The 15,584-nt window shown below is 45.5% G+C and overlaps 1 protein-coding gene across 1 annotated transcript in view; it reads left to right on the plus strand.

The window, feature by feature from the left end:
* The window catches only part of LOC137562505 (uncharacterized), a 44,405-nt gene extending 38,403 nt beyond the window's left edge, over window positions 1–6,002 (plus strand). Inside the window, exon 2 of the mRNA XM_068273907.1 lies at window positions 5,551–6,002. Coding sequence (XP_068130008.1) covers window position 5,551 — 1 coding nt within the window. The 3' untranslated portion in view covers window positions 5,552–6,002. The remainder of the gene's footprint in view (window positions 1–5,550) is intronic.
* Window positions 6,003–15,584: the final 9,582 nt, after the last annotated feature.

Below are 15,584 nucleotides of genomic sequence, written 5' to 3' on the forward strand. Positions count from 1 at the left end.
GGCTTGTGCCATTAACAGTAAAAGAATGGCAGCAATTTTAATATTCTCCTTGAAAAGTGACATGTGATTTTTGATTGGCATTTTTAAGCTCCACCCACTTTTCTGAATATTAATCCCAGTCACCCAGTAACCAGCTATGCTAAGTTTGAGAACCCTGCCATTAACAGTGAAGAAGGGCTGCAGTTTACAATTTCCCAGAAAAATCTGTTTTTAACTCCACCCACTTTTTGTAACCTTGACACACAGTCACTACTCAATGACCAAGTTTGTGAGCTTTTGGGTTCCTGGCATCAAAATTGTGCTAATGGAAGCAGTTTATCCAGCAAAGAAATCTGGCTGTTTTTGGCTCCGCCCCTTTACTGAATTTGAACCCCAAACACTTAACGACCGACTGTAGCAGGTTTGAGGCCTCTGCTATTAACAGTGTGAGAATGGCTGCAGTTTCAATATCCCCCTTAAAAATCAATAGGTGAATTTTGATTGGCTCTTGTAGGCGCCACCTACTTTTCCGAATATTAATCCTAGTCACCCAGTGACCAACTGTGTGAAGTTTGAGAACCCTGCCATTAACAGTGTAAGAAAAGCTGCAGTAGGAAAACAGAGGCGCCAGCAGAATAAAAGTGGATAACATTTTTAAAATTTGCTAGGAGGAAGTGGTGGACTTACCTCCATAAAGCAGACACGAAAGACTGTCTGAAAAGTAGCAATCACATTTATTATATAGTACCCCAAAAGTGCAACTCGTTTCGCAGGCCGAGCCCGCTTCATCAGGCAATAAACATGGGGACAAAACAGAATACCAGCAATAGCAGGTGTAGCGCCTCAGTGAGAAAAGCTGCAGTTTACATTTCCCCATGTAAAAAGTCAGTTGGTTTTGGCTCCGCCCACTATTTCTAATCTTGACATACAGTCACTTAATGACCAAGTTTATGAGCTTTGGGGTCTTTGGCATCAATAAGTTGCATTTTACCATTGAAATTAAACAAATCTGATTGGCTGTTTTTGGCCCGCTCCCTTCAGAATTTAAACCCCAGTCTCCCAGTGACTGACTGTAGCAGATGTTAGGCCTCTGCCATTAAGAGTGCATGAATGGCAGCAATGTAAATATTCTCCTTGAAAATCAAAAGGTGAATTTTGATTGGCTGCTGTAGGCTCCACCCACTTTTCTGAATATTAGTCCCAGTCACCCAGTGGCCAACTGTGTCACGTTTGAGAACCCTGCCAATAACAGAATGGCTGAAATCAATCTAACAAATCTGATTGGCTGTTTGTGGCTCCACCCCTTTAGTGAATTTGGACCCCAGTCACCCAATGACTGACTGTATCAGGTTTGAGGCCTCTGCCACTAACAGTGTAAGAATGGTAGCAATGTGAATATTCCCCTTGAAAATCAATAGGTACATTTTGATTGGCTGTTGTAGGCTCCACCCTCATTTCTGAATGGTCATCCCAGTCACCCAGTGGCCAATTGTGTAAAGTTTGGGAACCCTGCGATGTAAAAAATGAAGTTGTTGGCACCGCCCACTTTTTCTAACCTTGACATACAGTCACTCAATTATCAAGTTTATCAGCTTTGGGGTCCTTGGTATCAATACTTTGTATATTCCCATTGAAAAATAAACAAATCTGGCTGTTTGTGGCTCCGCCCCCTTCCTGAATTTGGACCCTAGTCACCCAGTGACCAACTGTACCAGGTTTGTGGCATCTGCTTTTACCAGTATAAGAGAATGGTAGCAGATGAAATATTACCTTTGAAAATCAAAAGGTGAATTTTTATTGGCTGTTGTAGGCTCCACCCACCTTCCAAAATCTTAATCTGTCACCCAATGACCAACTGTGCAAAGTTTGAGAACTCTGCCACTAACGGTGTAAGAATGGCTGCAGTTTATATTTTCCCAGTAAAAGTTATTTTGGCTCCGCCCACTTTTTTTTAACCTTGACACAAAGTCACTCAATGACCAAGTTTGTGAGCTTTCAGGTTCCTGGCATCAAAAATGTGTGAATGGAAGCAGTTTATCCACCAAGGAAATCTGATTGGCTGTATGTGGCCCCGCCCCTTTAGTGAATTTGGACCCCAGTCACCCAATGACCGACTGTAGCAAGTTTGAAGCCTCTGCCATTAAAAGTGTAAGAATAGCAGCAGTTTAAATATTCCCCTTGAAAATCAACAGGTGAATTTTGATTGGCTGTTGTAGGCTCCACCCATTTTCTTGAATCTTAATCACATTCACCCAGTGACCAAGTGTGGCAAGTTTGAGAACCCTGCGATTAACAGTCTAAGAATGGCTGCAGTTTATATTTTCCCATTTAAAATGAACGGCTGAAATTTGATTGGCTGTTTTATGCTCCGCCCACTTTTCCTGGATTTGTAACCTCGGTCACCAAGTGACCAACTGTGTCGAGTGTGGGGACTCTGGCTTGATTACTGTGAGAATGGCAGCCTTTTACATTTTTTCCATTGACTTGAATGGGTGGAATCTGATTTGCTGTTTGTAGCTCCGCCCAGGTGTGCAGGGGGGCCGCGAGACCCCCAGAACATATCATCCCAGGTAGTAAGGGATCTGTATACCAAGTTTCATTCAAATCGGTCAAGCCGTTTTCGCGTGATCGCGGCACATACATACACACACACACACACACACACACACACATACATCCGATTTTATATATATAGATTATATATTTTTTATTTCTACCATCAATAATGGTTTTTTTTTCATCTTTAATTTAAACATACAATATTTTTTGGTTGAATGGCTTTCATACAAACTACCACACTTAAATGCTATATTTATTTCCTTTTATTTAATACCAGTTGCCTGGCTGTCCTGCTGATGTATTTGGCTTTAGTAGTGTCTGAATCACACACCTGAAACAAGCATGTAGTTTATCTTGTCACCCTTCCATCAGAGGCACCTGATCTGCTGCATGCTGCTTCAGGGTCTATGGCTAATAGTATTAGAGGCAGAGGATCAGCAGGATAGCCAGGCAACTGGTATTGCTTAAAAGGAAATAAATATGGCAGCCTCCATATCCCTTTCGGTTCGGGTGTCCTTTAATTTCTGGACAAACTGAACAGATTTTTCCTACCTTCCAAATCAAGAGTTCTCAAGAAAAACTGCAATTTTCAGTAATAAACCAACAAAAAAACCCCATTCGATTTTTTTCATACAACCAATTGATTTAATCAAATTGTGGTATGATTGAATGTCTTGGTTGTAACGTGAGTGTCCACCTTCATCCTTATCTAGCTTTACAGGGTTTTTGGAAATAAAAACTCTTTCTATCCAGGTCAATCTAGAGCTGACAGCGGGTCTTCTATATCCATCAAAGCATCACTTTTATGTAGTAAATTATGTAAAATGACTAAGGCTATCTCCACATTCTAACCTGCCTCTGCACTCTAATATCGGGAAATCGTGTGCTCAGTTAATGCTGTGTGTCTTTCTGCTGGGATTAGATCTCGCAGACACAAAGGATTACATTCAGAAGTTATGTGCATTCCACGCTTCTGCTCAGAACACACGTGGTGGCTAGAGATGGCCCGAACTGTTCAGCGGTGAGCAGTATTCGGCGAACATTTGGCGTGTTCGATTCACCCCTATACATTATCACTGAGCTACACTTTGACCCACTTAACTCACAGTCAGCAGACACATGGCAGCCAATCAGCTGGCACCCATTCCTGGACTCCCCACCCCCATCTAGCAAAAAAGCAGTTGTGGTGGCCATGTTGGATTCATTCTCTGCTGGCTGCTGTTAGTGAGAGCAGGGACAGACTTTCTGCAGATAGGTAGGGAAAGCATTAGCTCGGCCTGTGTTCTTGTTCCTCACTTGCTGTGACAGCACCCAAACAGCCCTTTTGAGGGCTAGCACATCGGTCTCCTGTGTTTTTTGTATGTGTGACACTCCACAGCCCACTGACACCCAGAGCTGTGTGCACACTACTGCTGTTGCCTCATTAAGTTGCAGGCACAGAACCACTCCAGTGCATTATTATGTCACTGTATTCTGATAGCACTATTGCATTTCTCTGTGTGAGACACTCCACAGCCCACTGACACCCAGAGCTGTGCATAATGTGATTCCTGCCCTTTAGGGTTTAACACCCGACTTTGCGTCAACTCTGTAATTTTTGGTGGGACTTTTGCCATGGATCCCCCTCCGCCATGCCCCTGGCCAGGTGTTAGACCCCTTGAAACAACGTTTTCATTGTCATCACTTTTGTGGCTAGAAACAGTCTTTTTAGGTTTTAAAATTTGCCTGCCCATTGAAGTCTATGGCGTTTCACCAGATTCCCCTGTTCGCGAACATTTGCGGAACATTCGCGACATCTCTAGTGGTGGCAAATATCAGTGGTTCTTAATGCTGGAAATTCTATGTGCAGAGTGGAGCAGAGAGACGTGTTTTTTACAATACACATTGCACAGGCTTTTAATCTTAGAGCACAAATTCCAGATTTAATTTTCTTAAGATCTTCTCAGAATATTTGCTATTGTTTTCTAACATCAGCAAACAGAACGTCCTTAAAGTGGTCACTACGCAGATAGCTGGGTGCTTAGTATGGTGGCATAGGCAGTGTCATCTTCTGATAGGTCAAAAGTTCTAAGGATATTAGCACACCAATCTTATGCAAGAATAGCACGCTTTATTGTGCCTCCGCTGTACAAACCGACAATTGTTTCGGGTCCACACAGGGTCCCCCTTTATCAAGGCATGTGGATCCACACGCCTTGATACAGCAGGACCTTGTGTGGCCCCTGAAACAATTGTCGGTTTGTACTGTTTGTACAGTGGGGGCACAATAAAGCGTGCTATTCTTGCATTAGATTGTTGTGCTAATATCCTTGGAACTTTTGACCTATCAGAAGATGACACTGCCTATGCCACCATACTAAGCACCCAGCTGTCTGTGTAGTGACCACTCAAGGACTTTTTATATTGGTGTGCTGATATCCTTGGAACTAAGTTTTCAGAAAACCTTCAGGCTATATTCACAGTGGGACGTTGCGTTTTGATGCCACGTTAAAGTCGCACCGCAAGCTTACAACGCAACGCGCCCAAAAAGTGGCAACGCAGCGTTACTGTCGCATACAGCAGATACAGTAAAAAATACAGGCAATGAAAAGTATGTCTCCAAGTCATTACTGAGCATGTGCAAACAGTCCAACGCAGCTAATAACGTGTGTAACGCACTGCATGCAGTACTTTTACTTAACGTGCAGCGTTAGTCACCAACGCAACGTGTGCACTGTGAACAGGGCATTGATTTTTCATTGCAGTGAGTTATTCTGCGTTAAATGCTGTTTTAACGCGCGACTTTAACGTCACACTGTGAACTTAGCCTCAGACTTTACTCCGATGGGCAGCGCTGATATTGTGTTTAGATTGACCCCTTGTTTTCTGGTCTGGGCTGGTATTGTACACGAGACTTCTGTATGGAAAGATAAGATACTCTTATTGTTGTATATATTAGTAGTGGTGTTGTTGTGCTTGTGTATGTTATTTTTTATCTGTATATTCAATATGCTTTGTTTGCTTTTCTTGCAGACCCGGGAAAGTGTAGATGTGATGGGGGTGTCAGACCACACCAGGAGGGGACAGGAAGAAGACCACTGAGTTCTACACCTGCCTGGAATATCCCACACCTTGTTCCCTTCTTTTATATCATTATGATACTATCTTACTCCCATTTCCTTTTTGTGGTGGCGGAAGATATCATATTCGTTGTCTTTAAATATCTACACTTTACTGTTCCATGAATGCTTTCACTAGCAGTAAAGTGATGAAGACTCTCACACGAAAAGACTCGCTGCCCTCTACTGGTTGGCTGAGTCCAGGTGTACGTTTTTAAGATCGTCATTGTGATTGGACAACTTGGGATATATTTTATTAATTTCTAAGTCTAAATTCCCTTGTAACTCTTCGTGATCTTTACAACAGTAGCGAAAATGACACACTACTCACCCAATAAAATAATTTCATTCTGCTGTTCTTAACAAGTCTTAATTTAAAAGTTTGTTATAGATGTCCAAGTATAGGTAGTTAGCTATAGGTGTCCGCAGTATAGGTAGTTAGCTATAGGTGCCCCCAGTATAGGTAGTAAGTTATAGATGTCCTAGTATAGGTAGTTAGCTATAGGTGTCCGCAGTATAGGTAGTTAGCTATAGGTGCCCCCCAGTATAGGTAGTTAGCTATAGGTGCCCCCAGTATAGGTAGTAAGTTATAGATGTCCTAGTATAGGTAGTTAGCTATAGGTGTCCGCAGTATAGGTAGTTAGCTATAGGTGCCCCCCCCCCCCAGTATAGGTAGTCAGCTATAGGTGCCCCCAGTATAGGTAGTTAGCTATAGGTGCCCCCCAGTATAGGTAGTCAGCTATAGGTGCCCCCAGTATAGGTAGTAAGTTATAGATGTCCAAGTATAGGTAGTTAGCTATAGGTGTCCGCAGTATAGTTAGTTAGCTATAGGTGCCCCCCCAGTATAGGTAGTCAGCTATAGGTGCCCCCAGTATAGGTAGTTAGCTATAGGTGCCCCCCAGTATAGGTAGTTAGCTATAGGTGCCCCCAGTATAGGTAGTAAGTTATAGATGTCCTAGTATAGGTAGGTAGCTATAGATGTCGCAGTATAGGTAGTTAGCTATAGGTGCCCCAAGTATAGGTAGCTAGCTGTAGGTGCCCCCAGTATAGGTAGTAAGTTATAGATGTCCTAGTATAGGTAGTTAGCTATAGGTGTCCGCAGTATAGGTAGTTAGCTATAGGTGCCCCCAATATAGGTAATCAAGTTATAGGTGTCCTAGTATAGGTCGTTAGCTATAGGTGTCCACAGTATACGTAGCAAGTTATAGGTGTCCCCAGTGTAGGAAGTTAACTGTAGGTGTCTCCAGTATACTTAGTAAGTTCTAGGTATCCCCAGTATAGGTAGATATCTATTGGTGCCCCCAGTGTAGGTAGCAAGTTATAGGTGTCTCCAGTATAGGTAGTTAACTATAGGTGTCCCCAGTATAGGTAGCTAGCTATAGGTGCCCCCTGTATAGGTAGCAAGTTATAGGTGTACCCAGTATAGGTAGTTAGCTATAGCTGTCCCTGGTATAGGTAGCAAGTTATAGTTAGCTATAGGTGTCCCCAGTATAGGTAGTTAACCATAAGTGTCCCCAGTATACGTAGCACGTTATAGGTGTCCCTAGTATAGGTAGTTAGCTATAGGTGCTCCCAGTATAGGTAGCAAGTTATAGGTGGCCCCAGTATAGGCAGTTAGTTATAGGTGGCCCCAGTATAGGTAGTTAGCTATAGGTGTCCCTAGTATAGGTAGTTAGCTATAGGTGTCCCTAGTATAGGTATTTAGCTATAAGTGTCCCCAGTATAGGTAGTTAGCTGTAGGTGAACCCAGTATAGGCAGCCTGGAAGGTGGAGCTTGCTGGCACACAGCGGTGGAGTGGGGGCCCAATTCTCCCTCTCTCTCCTGCCCCACCCTTCTGCGCTCCCCCCCTTCAGATTTTAGCACAGTGGCAGCGGGCAGGAAATGACTTGCCTCGTCCTGGTTCCAGACGCCGGAGCTCTGCCGCGGAGTGTCTGCATGTCACGTATCTCCCTTCTCCAATGCCGCTTACTGTACTTCCGCTAATCAGGAAGTTCAGTGAGAGGCATTGGAGACGGAAGACACATGACTTGCAGATACCCGGCACCTGGAACGTGGAAGAGGTAACTAGCTACTTGCCTGGCCGCTGTCATTGCACTGAATTCTGGATCCAATCAGCTAGCACTCCCTCCTGGACCCCCCCATCCCATAAAAACGGCAGCCATTTTACAGTCTGCCTGTGTTCTGTGTGAGTGAGAGCAAGGAGAGAGCTATATAGCAGAAAGGGAAAGCATTTGTTAGGTCTCTGTTCTGTATCCTAACTGAGTTTCTTGCTGCTAATACAGTGTCCTGAGCACCTACATAGCCCTTTTAAGGGCTGGTACATAGGTTTTCTTGATATTGTTATATTGCAGTTCTCTGTGTCTACTGACTGTCCACTCCAGTGCAATGACTTAAAGAGACTCTGAAGCGAGTTAAAAAATCGCTTTTTAGCTTATAATCAACATGGGCATGCTTGCCCCAGCTAAAACGCTGCTATCCCGTGGCAGAACGAGGGGTCTTTACCCCCCAAATCCCCCCCTGCAAAATCCACAACCAACTTGGTCATAGATTTTGCTGCTCCTGGAGGCAGAGCTAATGGCTATAACCCTGCCTCCATGCGCGTCTATCAGCGTCGGATCTCCGCCTCTCCCCGCCCCTCTCAGTGAAGGAAGACTGAGAGGGGCGGGGAGAGGCGGCGATCAGCGCTGATAGATGTGCTGAGAGGCAGGGCTGCAGTCATTAGCCCTGCCTCAAGCAGGAAGCGATCCCCGCACAGCGCGAAGGGCATTTTGGGGGTAAAGACCCCCCGTTCTGCCGTGGGATAGCGGCGTTTTAGCTGGGGCAAGCATGCCCATGTTGATTATAAGCTAAAAAGCGATTATTTTTTTTAACTCGCTTCAGACTCTCTTTAAGCTGGTGGCACAGGTGTGCAGTGCACAATGCTGCTAGTGGTACCATACAAAAGTAATGACTCTTAAATAAGAGGCATTGGCCAACTAGGAAATGAACCAACCGTATAAGTATCAATAATCAATATTTTCATGCACTCCGCCAACATGAATAAATAGAAACAACAAGAAAGAGAATTGGCTCTTTAGTGCATGAAAATAGAATACATAGCTTTATTGAAAAATAACCAAAAAGACACATAAACTCTATCACAATATATAAAAAAAAATACATTAAAAAATCATCATGCTCAGGGCTTCCAAAAGATGCAACCTGTCAGTCACTGACTACCAACGGTGATGGGGCTGCAGTCCCCATTATCCATAAAAGGTATTAAAGACCCACAACACAAAAACTGAGGCCTAGCAGGGATGGCGCATGTGTACCATGCTGACTCAGTATTATACGTAGCAACTTGATACTAGTAGTAATCCACAGTGGCAAGCTTGAACTTCACTTCCTTAAAGGGAAGGTTCAAACAAAATTAAAAAATGAGTTTCACTTACCTGGGGCTTCTACCAGCCCCATGCAGCCATCCTGTGCCCTTGTAGTCACTCACTGCTGCTCCAGTCCCCCGCTGGCAGCTTGCCGACCTCGGAGGTCGACGGGACGCATTGCGTACATTTTTACACATTCCCGCTAGTGCAGGAACATTAACACATACATTTTTACGCATTACTGGTTTAATGCGTAAAAATGTACGCAATGAACCAGTAATGCGTCAAAATGTATGTTAATGTTCCTGCACTAGCGGGAATGCGTAAAAATGTACGCAATGCGGCCCGCCGACCTCCGAGGTCGGCAAGCTGCCAGCGGGGGACTGGAGCAGCAGTGAGTGACTACGAGGGCACAGGATGGCTGCATGGGGCTGGTAGAAGCCCCAGGTAAGTGAACCTCATTTTTTTATTTTGCTTGGACCTTCCCTTTAAAGGCATGACCCCCCACTCACAGGGGCCGCCGCTGTAAAGCAAGACGTGCACACCTGAGAATGTAATTGTCCAGGATAGCCAAAAAACCCACTTAATTAAACAGTAAAAGTTACCCCTTATTCGCAGGGGCAAATGTTTTTCAGTTCATACCAACAGCATCAGGCAAGTAGCAGGTAGACAGACTGGCTGCATATGTGCAGAGAGCTTAGCAGGATGTTTCAGCAAGCTTATGGCCAAGCATGTCAGAAGCAAATAAAGCTAGTTGGCTCCAGGTTGTAAAGTTCATGGAATTAGAAATGAAAGCAGAAGCATATTAGGCCAAGCAGTCAATGCTGAGTATCAGAGTCAAATTGCCATTCAGTGTAGCCCCAGTATAGTTACCGATCCGACTGAGATTGAGTCCTGTGTCTCAGCTTAGTTGTGCGTGAAGAGTAGGTCGGGGATGGTTGCAAGATGGAGCCCGACATGCTCAGTCCGCCTGACATGTTTCGCCACTCCTGGTGGCCTTTTCAGAGGCAAGACAGCAAGGATAGAGGTTCTAAGACGCCAACATGGCATTCTTAAATCTCCCCGCGTAGCCTCCTCTCCTCACCCCGCCCAGCCATGGCCGCTTCTGGCATACATCGGGCACCTGGGCTTCCGGCTTCGCCACTATGGAGCGCATTTGCGTTCCAGTGACGACATGCCCATACGTCTCCACCTTTGGTTTGTGGAGCGTATACGAGGGGCGTGGCCACGGCGGGGTGAGGAGAGGAGGCTACGCGGGGAGATTTAAGAATGCCATGTCGGCGTCTTAGAACCTCTATCCTTGCTGTCTTGCCTCTGAAAAGGCCGCCAGGAGCGGCAAAACATTTTCTATTAACCGCTAAAGTCGGTGGATTTTTACTGTAATGTAAAATGCAGAAAATCTGCATCTGCCTATTTGCTGCATTTTACATTACAGTAAAAATCTGCCGACTTTAGCGGTTAATAGCAAAGCCCCTTAAGTCCTAGAAACACCAAATATTTAGGGTTTATTAAACAGAATCTTCTGAACAAGATGCAAAAAAAAAAGTTTTCAAAAAGACCTTATAGTTTTTGAGAAAATCAATGTTAAAGTCGGGCGGAATTTCCGCGATTTCTGGCGGAAATTCCGGATTGGAATGCGGAAATTGGTAGCGGAAAGCGGAATCGGTAATCGGCAATGGCGGAATGCGGATTTACCACGGAATCGGAAATTGACATTCCGACCACCCCTTCCTTTAAGGAAGTGAAGTTCAAGCTTGCCACTGTGGATTACTACTAGTATCATGTTGCTACGTATAATACCGAGTCAGCATGGTACACATGCGCCATCCCTGCTAGGCCTCAGTTTTTGTGTTGCGGAGACAGAGGACACAGAAGGGACAGAAGAGGACACAGGAGGGACAGAAGAGGACACAGGAGGGACAGAAGAGGACACAGGAGGGACAGAAGAGGACACAGGAGGGACAGAAGAGGACACAGGAGGGACAGAAGAGGACACACGAAACTGAGGGGGAAAAAAGAGGGCAGAAAAAGGTTAGGAGTGTCTTATAAATCATTTAATAGTTAAAAGCGCTCCAGTGTCCACACGCATATTATGGCAAAGGGCTAAATATAAGTCTTTTTATCTAGTACTAAAGAGAAAAGATACCCCTATACACAGCACCACTGCAGACCATATGTATCAATTAAAAAAATATATTTTTATTACAAGCTTTGCAAACACATATCAATGATACACAAAAATTTAAAAACATCTAAAAACAGCATAATATTGTATTTCCAGCCATATTCAACATAATGGGCCTGCTAGATATAATAATCTATTATGTTCAGTCTCAGTGGATGTATAACCTGTAACTACTGGGGGCTCAGAGAATGAACCCCCTCGTGGATGAACCCGGGTTCAGTAAGAATTATAAAGTGCAAAAAATTGGAACCATGAAAGTGCATATAGTGCTACACAAACAAACAATCATTCAAGTTCAACATATGCAATAGCTGTGCAACCTATCAGACTAAAAGTGCAGTTTAAATACTGTCAGAGTCACTAATGACCAAGTGGAAGCAGCCTATTAGGATCTGCAAAGAAGTGAATAAGAAAAAGATACTTAGCCGGGTATGAAAAGAAAGGCAGGCAGACTGGCTTGGAAAGACGGAAGTATCCCCTCAGGACATAGCCCACATGCTCCGCGGTCGTCACTCCGCTTTGAAAGGTGAGGTAGATAGCCGGCTATCTCGTCTTTAACCTTTGAGAAAATATTCCTTGATTTGAGGGTTAGGCTCTAAATGGTCTGATTCCTTTGCAAGGAACCCCACCCTCCAGAAAAATCACCCCGTGGCATATTTTGACCTTTGGTTCAGAAAGAATTAGCTTTAAGCAAATCAGTCAGATTCTCTGACTTTACAAACATTGCCTGCTTATTTCTAGAACTTGAAAAACAGAAAAAAAATATGCATACAGTATGCAGTATTAGAGTATTAGCATGGGCTTACTGTAAAAATTGATTTTTTTTATGGTGGGTAGAGATGTCGCGAACCTCCGATTTTCGGTTCGCGAACCGGGTTCGCGAACTTCCGCGGAAGGTTTGGTTCGCGGAAAAGTTCGCGAACCGCAATAGACTTCAATGGGGATGCGAACTTTCAAAAATAGAAAAAATTATGCTGGTCACAAAAGTGATGGAAAAGATGTTTCAAGGGGTCTAACACCTGGAGGGGGGCATGGCGGAGTGGGATACATGCCCAAAGTCCCGGGGAAAAATCTGGATGTGACGCAAAGCAGCGTTTTAAGGGCAGAAATCACATTGAATGCTAAATTGCAGGCCTAAAGTGCTTTAAAACGTCTTGCATGGGTATACATCAATCAGGGAGTGTAATTAAGGTACTGCTTCACACTGACACACCAAACTCACTGTGTAACGCAGCGCAAACAGCTGTTTGCGTAGTGACGGCCGTGCTGGACTGGTGCGCACCGTGGCGAGGGTGTAGGCCATGGCGTTTTTCAAGCCCATATGGTCGCCCGGCTGTGGTAGCTCAATGATAGAACAACAGTGACTGTCCAGCTGATCAAATTTGGTCTGACCACAATGAAGCAACGACCTTATTATCTTTTGTGTGCCACCCCCACCGAGACACTCAAATAGCCGGCGGTCATTGCTTCATTGTGATGCGCAAGCCCCTTCACCGCGGCAAGGTAATGATCATGAAGGGGGATGGGCACATGTACATGCCTTTTGTTTTGTTGTTGCAGCCGCCCGCAGTGCAGCCAGAAAAATTAGGCAGGCATGTACACGCACCAGAAAAATTAGTGTAGCAGCCGCTGCTAGCAGCGGCCTTAAAAATTCAGGAATCCGCCTAGAGTCCTGGACCCTGTTGGTGGTGGCGGAGAAGGCAGTCAAGAGGCCTGCAGGCAGAGATGCTGTGTGTGGGGACTGACTTAGTCTTCGGTCGTGCAGTAGCCCTCCGGGATCCATTCCCCATTCATCTTGATAAAGGTCAGGTACTGAACACTGTCGTGACTTAGGCGACTTCTCTTCTCAGTAACTATGCCTCCAGCTGCACTGAAGGTCCTTTCTGACAGGACGCTTGCGGCAGGGCAAGAGAGAAGTTGTATGGCAAATTGGGACAGCTCTGGCCACAGGTCAAGCCTGCGCAACCAGTAGTCCAAGGGTTCATCGTCGCTTTTCGCAGAGTCTACATCCACACTCAAGGCCAGGTAGTCGGCTACCTGCCGGTCCAGGCGTTGGTGGAGGGTGGATCCTGAAGGACGATGGCGAGGAGTTGGACTAAAGAACGTCCGCATGTCCGACATCACCCTGAGATCGCTGGAGCGTCCTGTTCTTGCCTGCGTGGACTTGGGAGGAGGAGGGTTACTGCCAGTGGTACTTTGATTGCGTTTTGCAGCCACATCACCCTTAAATGCATTGTAAAGCATCATCGACAGCTTGTTCTGCAAGTGCTGCATCCTTTCCGCCTTTTGTTGAGTTGCTAAGAGGTCCGCCACTTTGTGCCTGTACCGAGGGTCTAGTAGCGTGGCCGCCCAATACAGGTCATTCATCTTGAGTTTTTTGATACGGGGGTCCCTCAACAGGCTGGACAACATGAAAGAGGACATCTGCACAAAGCTGGATGCAGACGTACTCTCCATCTCCTCTTGCTCTTCCTCAGTGACGGGACGCAACTCCTCTTCCTCCCCCCAGCCACGAACAATACCACGGGAACGTGGAGCAGCAGAAGCCCCCTGTGACGGCTGCCGCGGTTGTTCTTCTTCCGCCGTCTCTTTCTCCTCCACAGAAACACCTTCCTCATCATCACCATCATCAGAGTCTGACTCCTCTCCTTCCCCACACAACTCCTCTTCTTCCCCCTCCTCCTCCTCCTCCTCCCCCCTCTGTGCTGCCGCAGGTGTTGTGGGAACATCGGGTTCGTGTGTAAATGGCTCCCACGACTCCTGCTGCCGTAACTCTTCTCGTTCACGCTCCTCCAGAGCTGTATCCACCACTCTACGCACAGCACGCTCCAGGAAGTAGGCGTAGGGGGATCAAGTCGCTGATGGTGCCTGTCAGAAACCGGCCCGCGGCACGCCTGCGTATACGGTTCCCGACTGCGGGTTTGACCAGACTGAGAGGGGAAGCAGCCTTAGTCAAGCTAAAACAAGGCTGGGACCCCTCAGAACACCTCTCACTGCCACCACTAGCGGTTCGCTAGACACTTCCACTCTGCTGTCGAGTCCTCAGCGCGCACTCCGCGTTTTCGTATTTGGGTCAGCTTTGCGCTTAGGCCAAATACGGGAACGCCACGCACCCACACACACACACACAGTTGCAATCTTACACTGTCGTGAAGCAAAGACCCACTAACAGTCGTTCCGAACGATACGGTTAGCCACTCTGCTGTCGCTACTCGCACTGGCGTTGTTCGTACGTTGGGTCAGCTGCGCGCTTAGGCCAACGTATGACAAACGCCCCCACACACAATGCAATTACAATTTCATACGGTAGTGTTGCTCAAGCATACAATTAGGCATGAACTTATACACGGTTACACTTCAGTCTCTTCTAGGCTATGAGTGTTAGTTTAGTACGGCAGAAGTCAAACTTATTAAATAATAATTTAATATTCTAGAAAAACATAGAACAATGCAGAACTTAATATATACAAAAAGCTTACAAAAACAAAGTAAAAATGTTACAAGATAAAAGTTACAAAAATAAGAGGTTACAAAGATAAGAGGTTACAAAGATACAACACCAAGCAATTTGCTTACCAAAAATACAGGAATCCAGATAGAAGAACCTTGGACTTTGGTGGACGGACACAATTCTGGTTAGACCAGGAGTTCACTAGCTTGGGCCAGGAGACCGGCTGCCACTACCGTCAGAAGAGAACTGATTTGAGGTAGATGTCCCCTGGTTTTTATAATGAAATATTCGCCTCGAGGCTGTAAGCCTGTGTGGACGGGGGGAAGCTAGATTTAATTACATCCTCAGTCATAATTGGATCTCCAGAGATCTAACATCCACCTGCGAAAAATGTACAATAGCCCACATACATGAAAAGATTTCCCTAGTCCACGTTACAGGTGACAACCCCATTGTTGACAGTACTTCCTAGCTGATCAAAGATAAGGAGGTTGCACCTCCACCAATAATTCAATTTCCACAGGTAGAAAATGGTATCAAAAGGACTTCACCCCTTTCCTCAAGACTCTTAGCAGGCTTTCCTTGTATAATGGGACAATAGCTGACACCAGACTCAAAAGCCATGCCGACCAGCCTATTCTTCCTCAATTGGCTGCTAATTAGCAGTACACACAGTTTCCCCTGCTGGACAATGGGGCAGAGGTAATGGACATCTACATACCGAATTACATTAGACTTTAGTTTACTCTGGCCAGGTGACCAATTACACCCAAGCCCAATACACATCTGAGGTTTTACCCAGTAGACAGAAAAATGAAAATATTATCCTTACATCATAAGCACCCCAATATATTCCTGACACGCCCCCTCTTCCAGACGGTTACGGCAAATGATTCTAACGAATCGTCCTGCCAAAGCCGACACTGACGGCCGGGCCTGGGGGGGT

This window comes from Hyperolius riggenbachi, chromosome 1, assembly GCF_040937935.1.
Source record: "Hyperolius riggenbachi isolate aHypRig1 chromosome 1, aHypRig1.pri, whole genome shotgun sequence".
Classification (NCBI taxonomy): Eukaryota; Metazoa; Chordata; class Amphibia; order Anura; family Hyperoliidae; genus Hyperolius; species Hyperolius riggenbachi.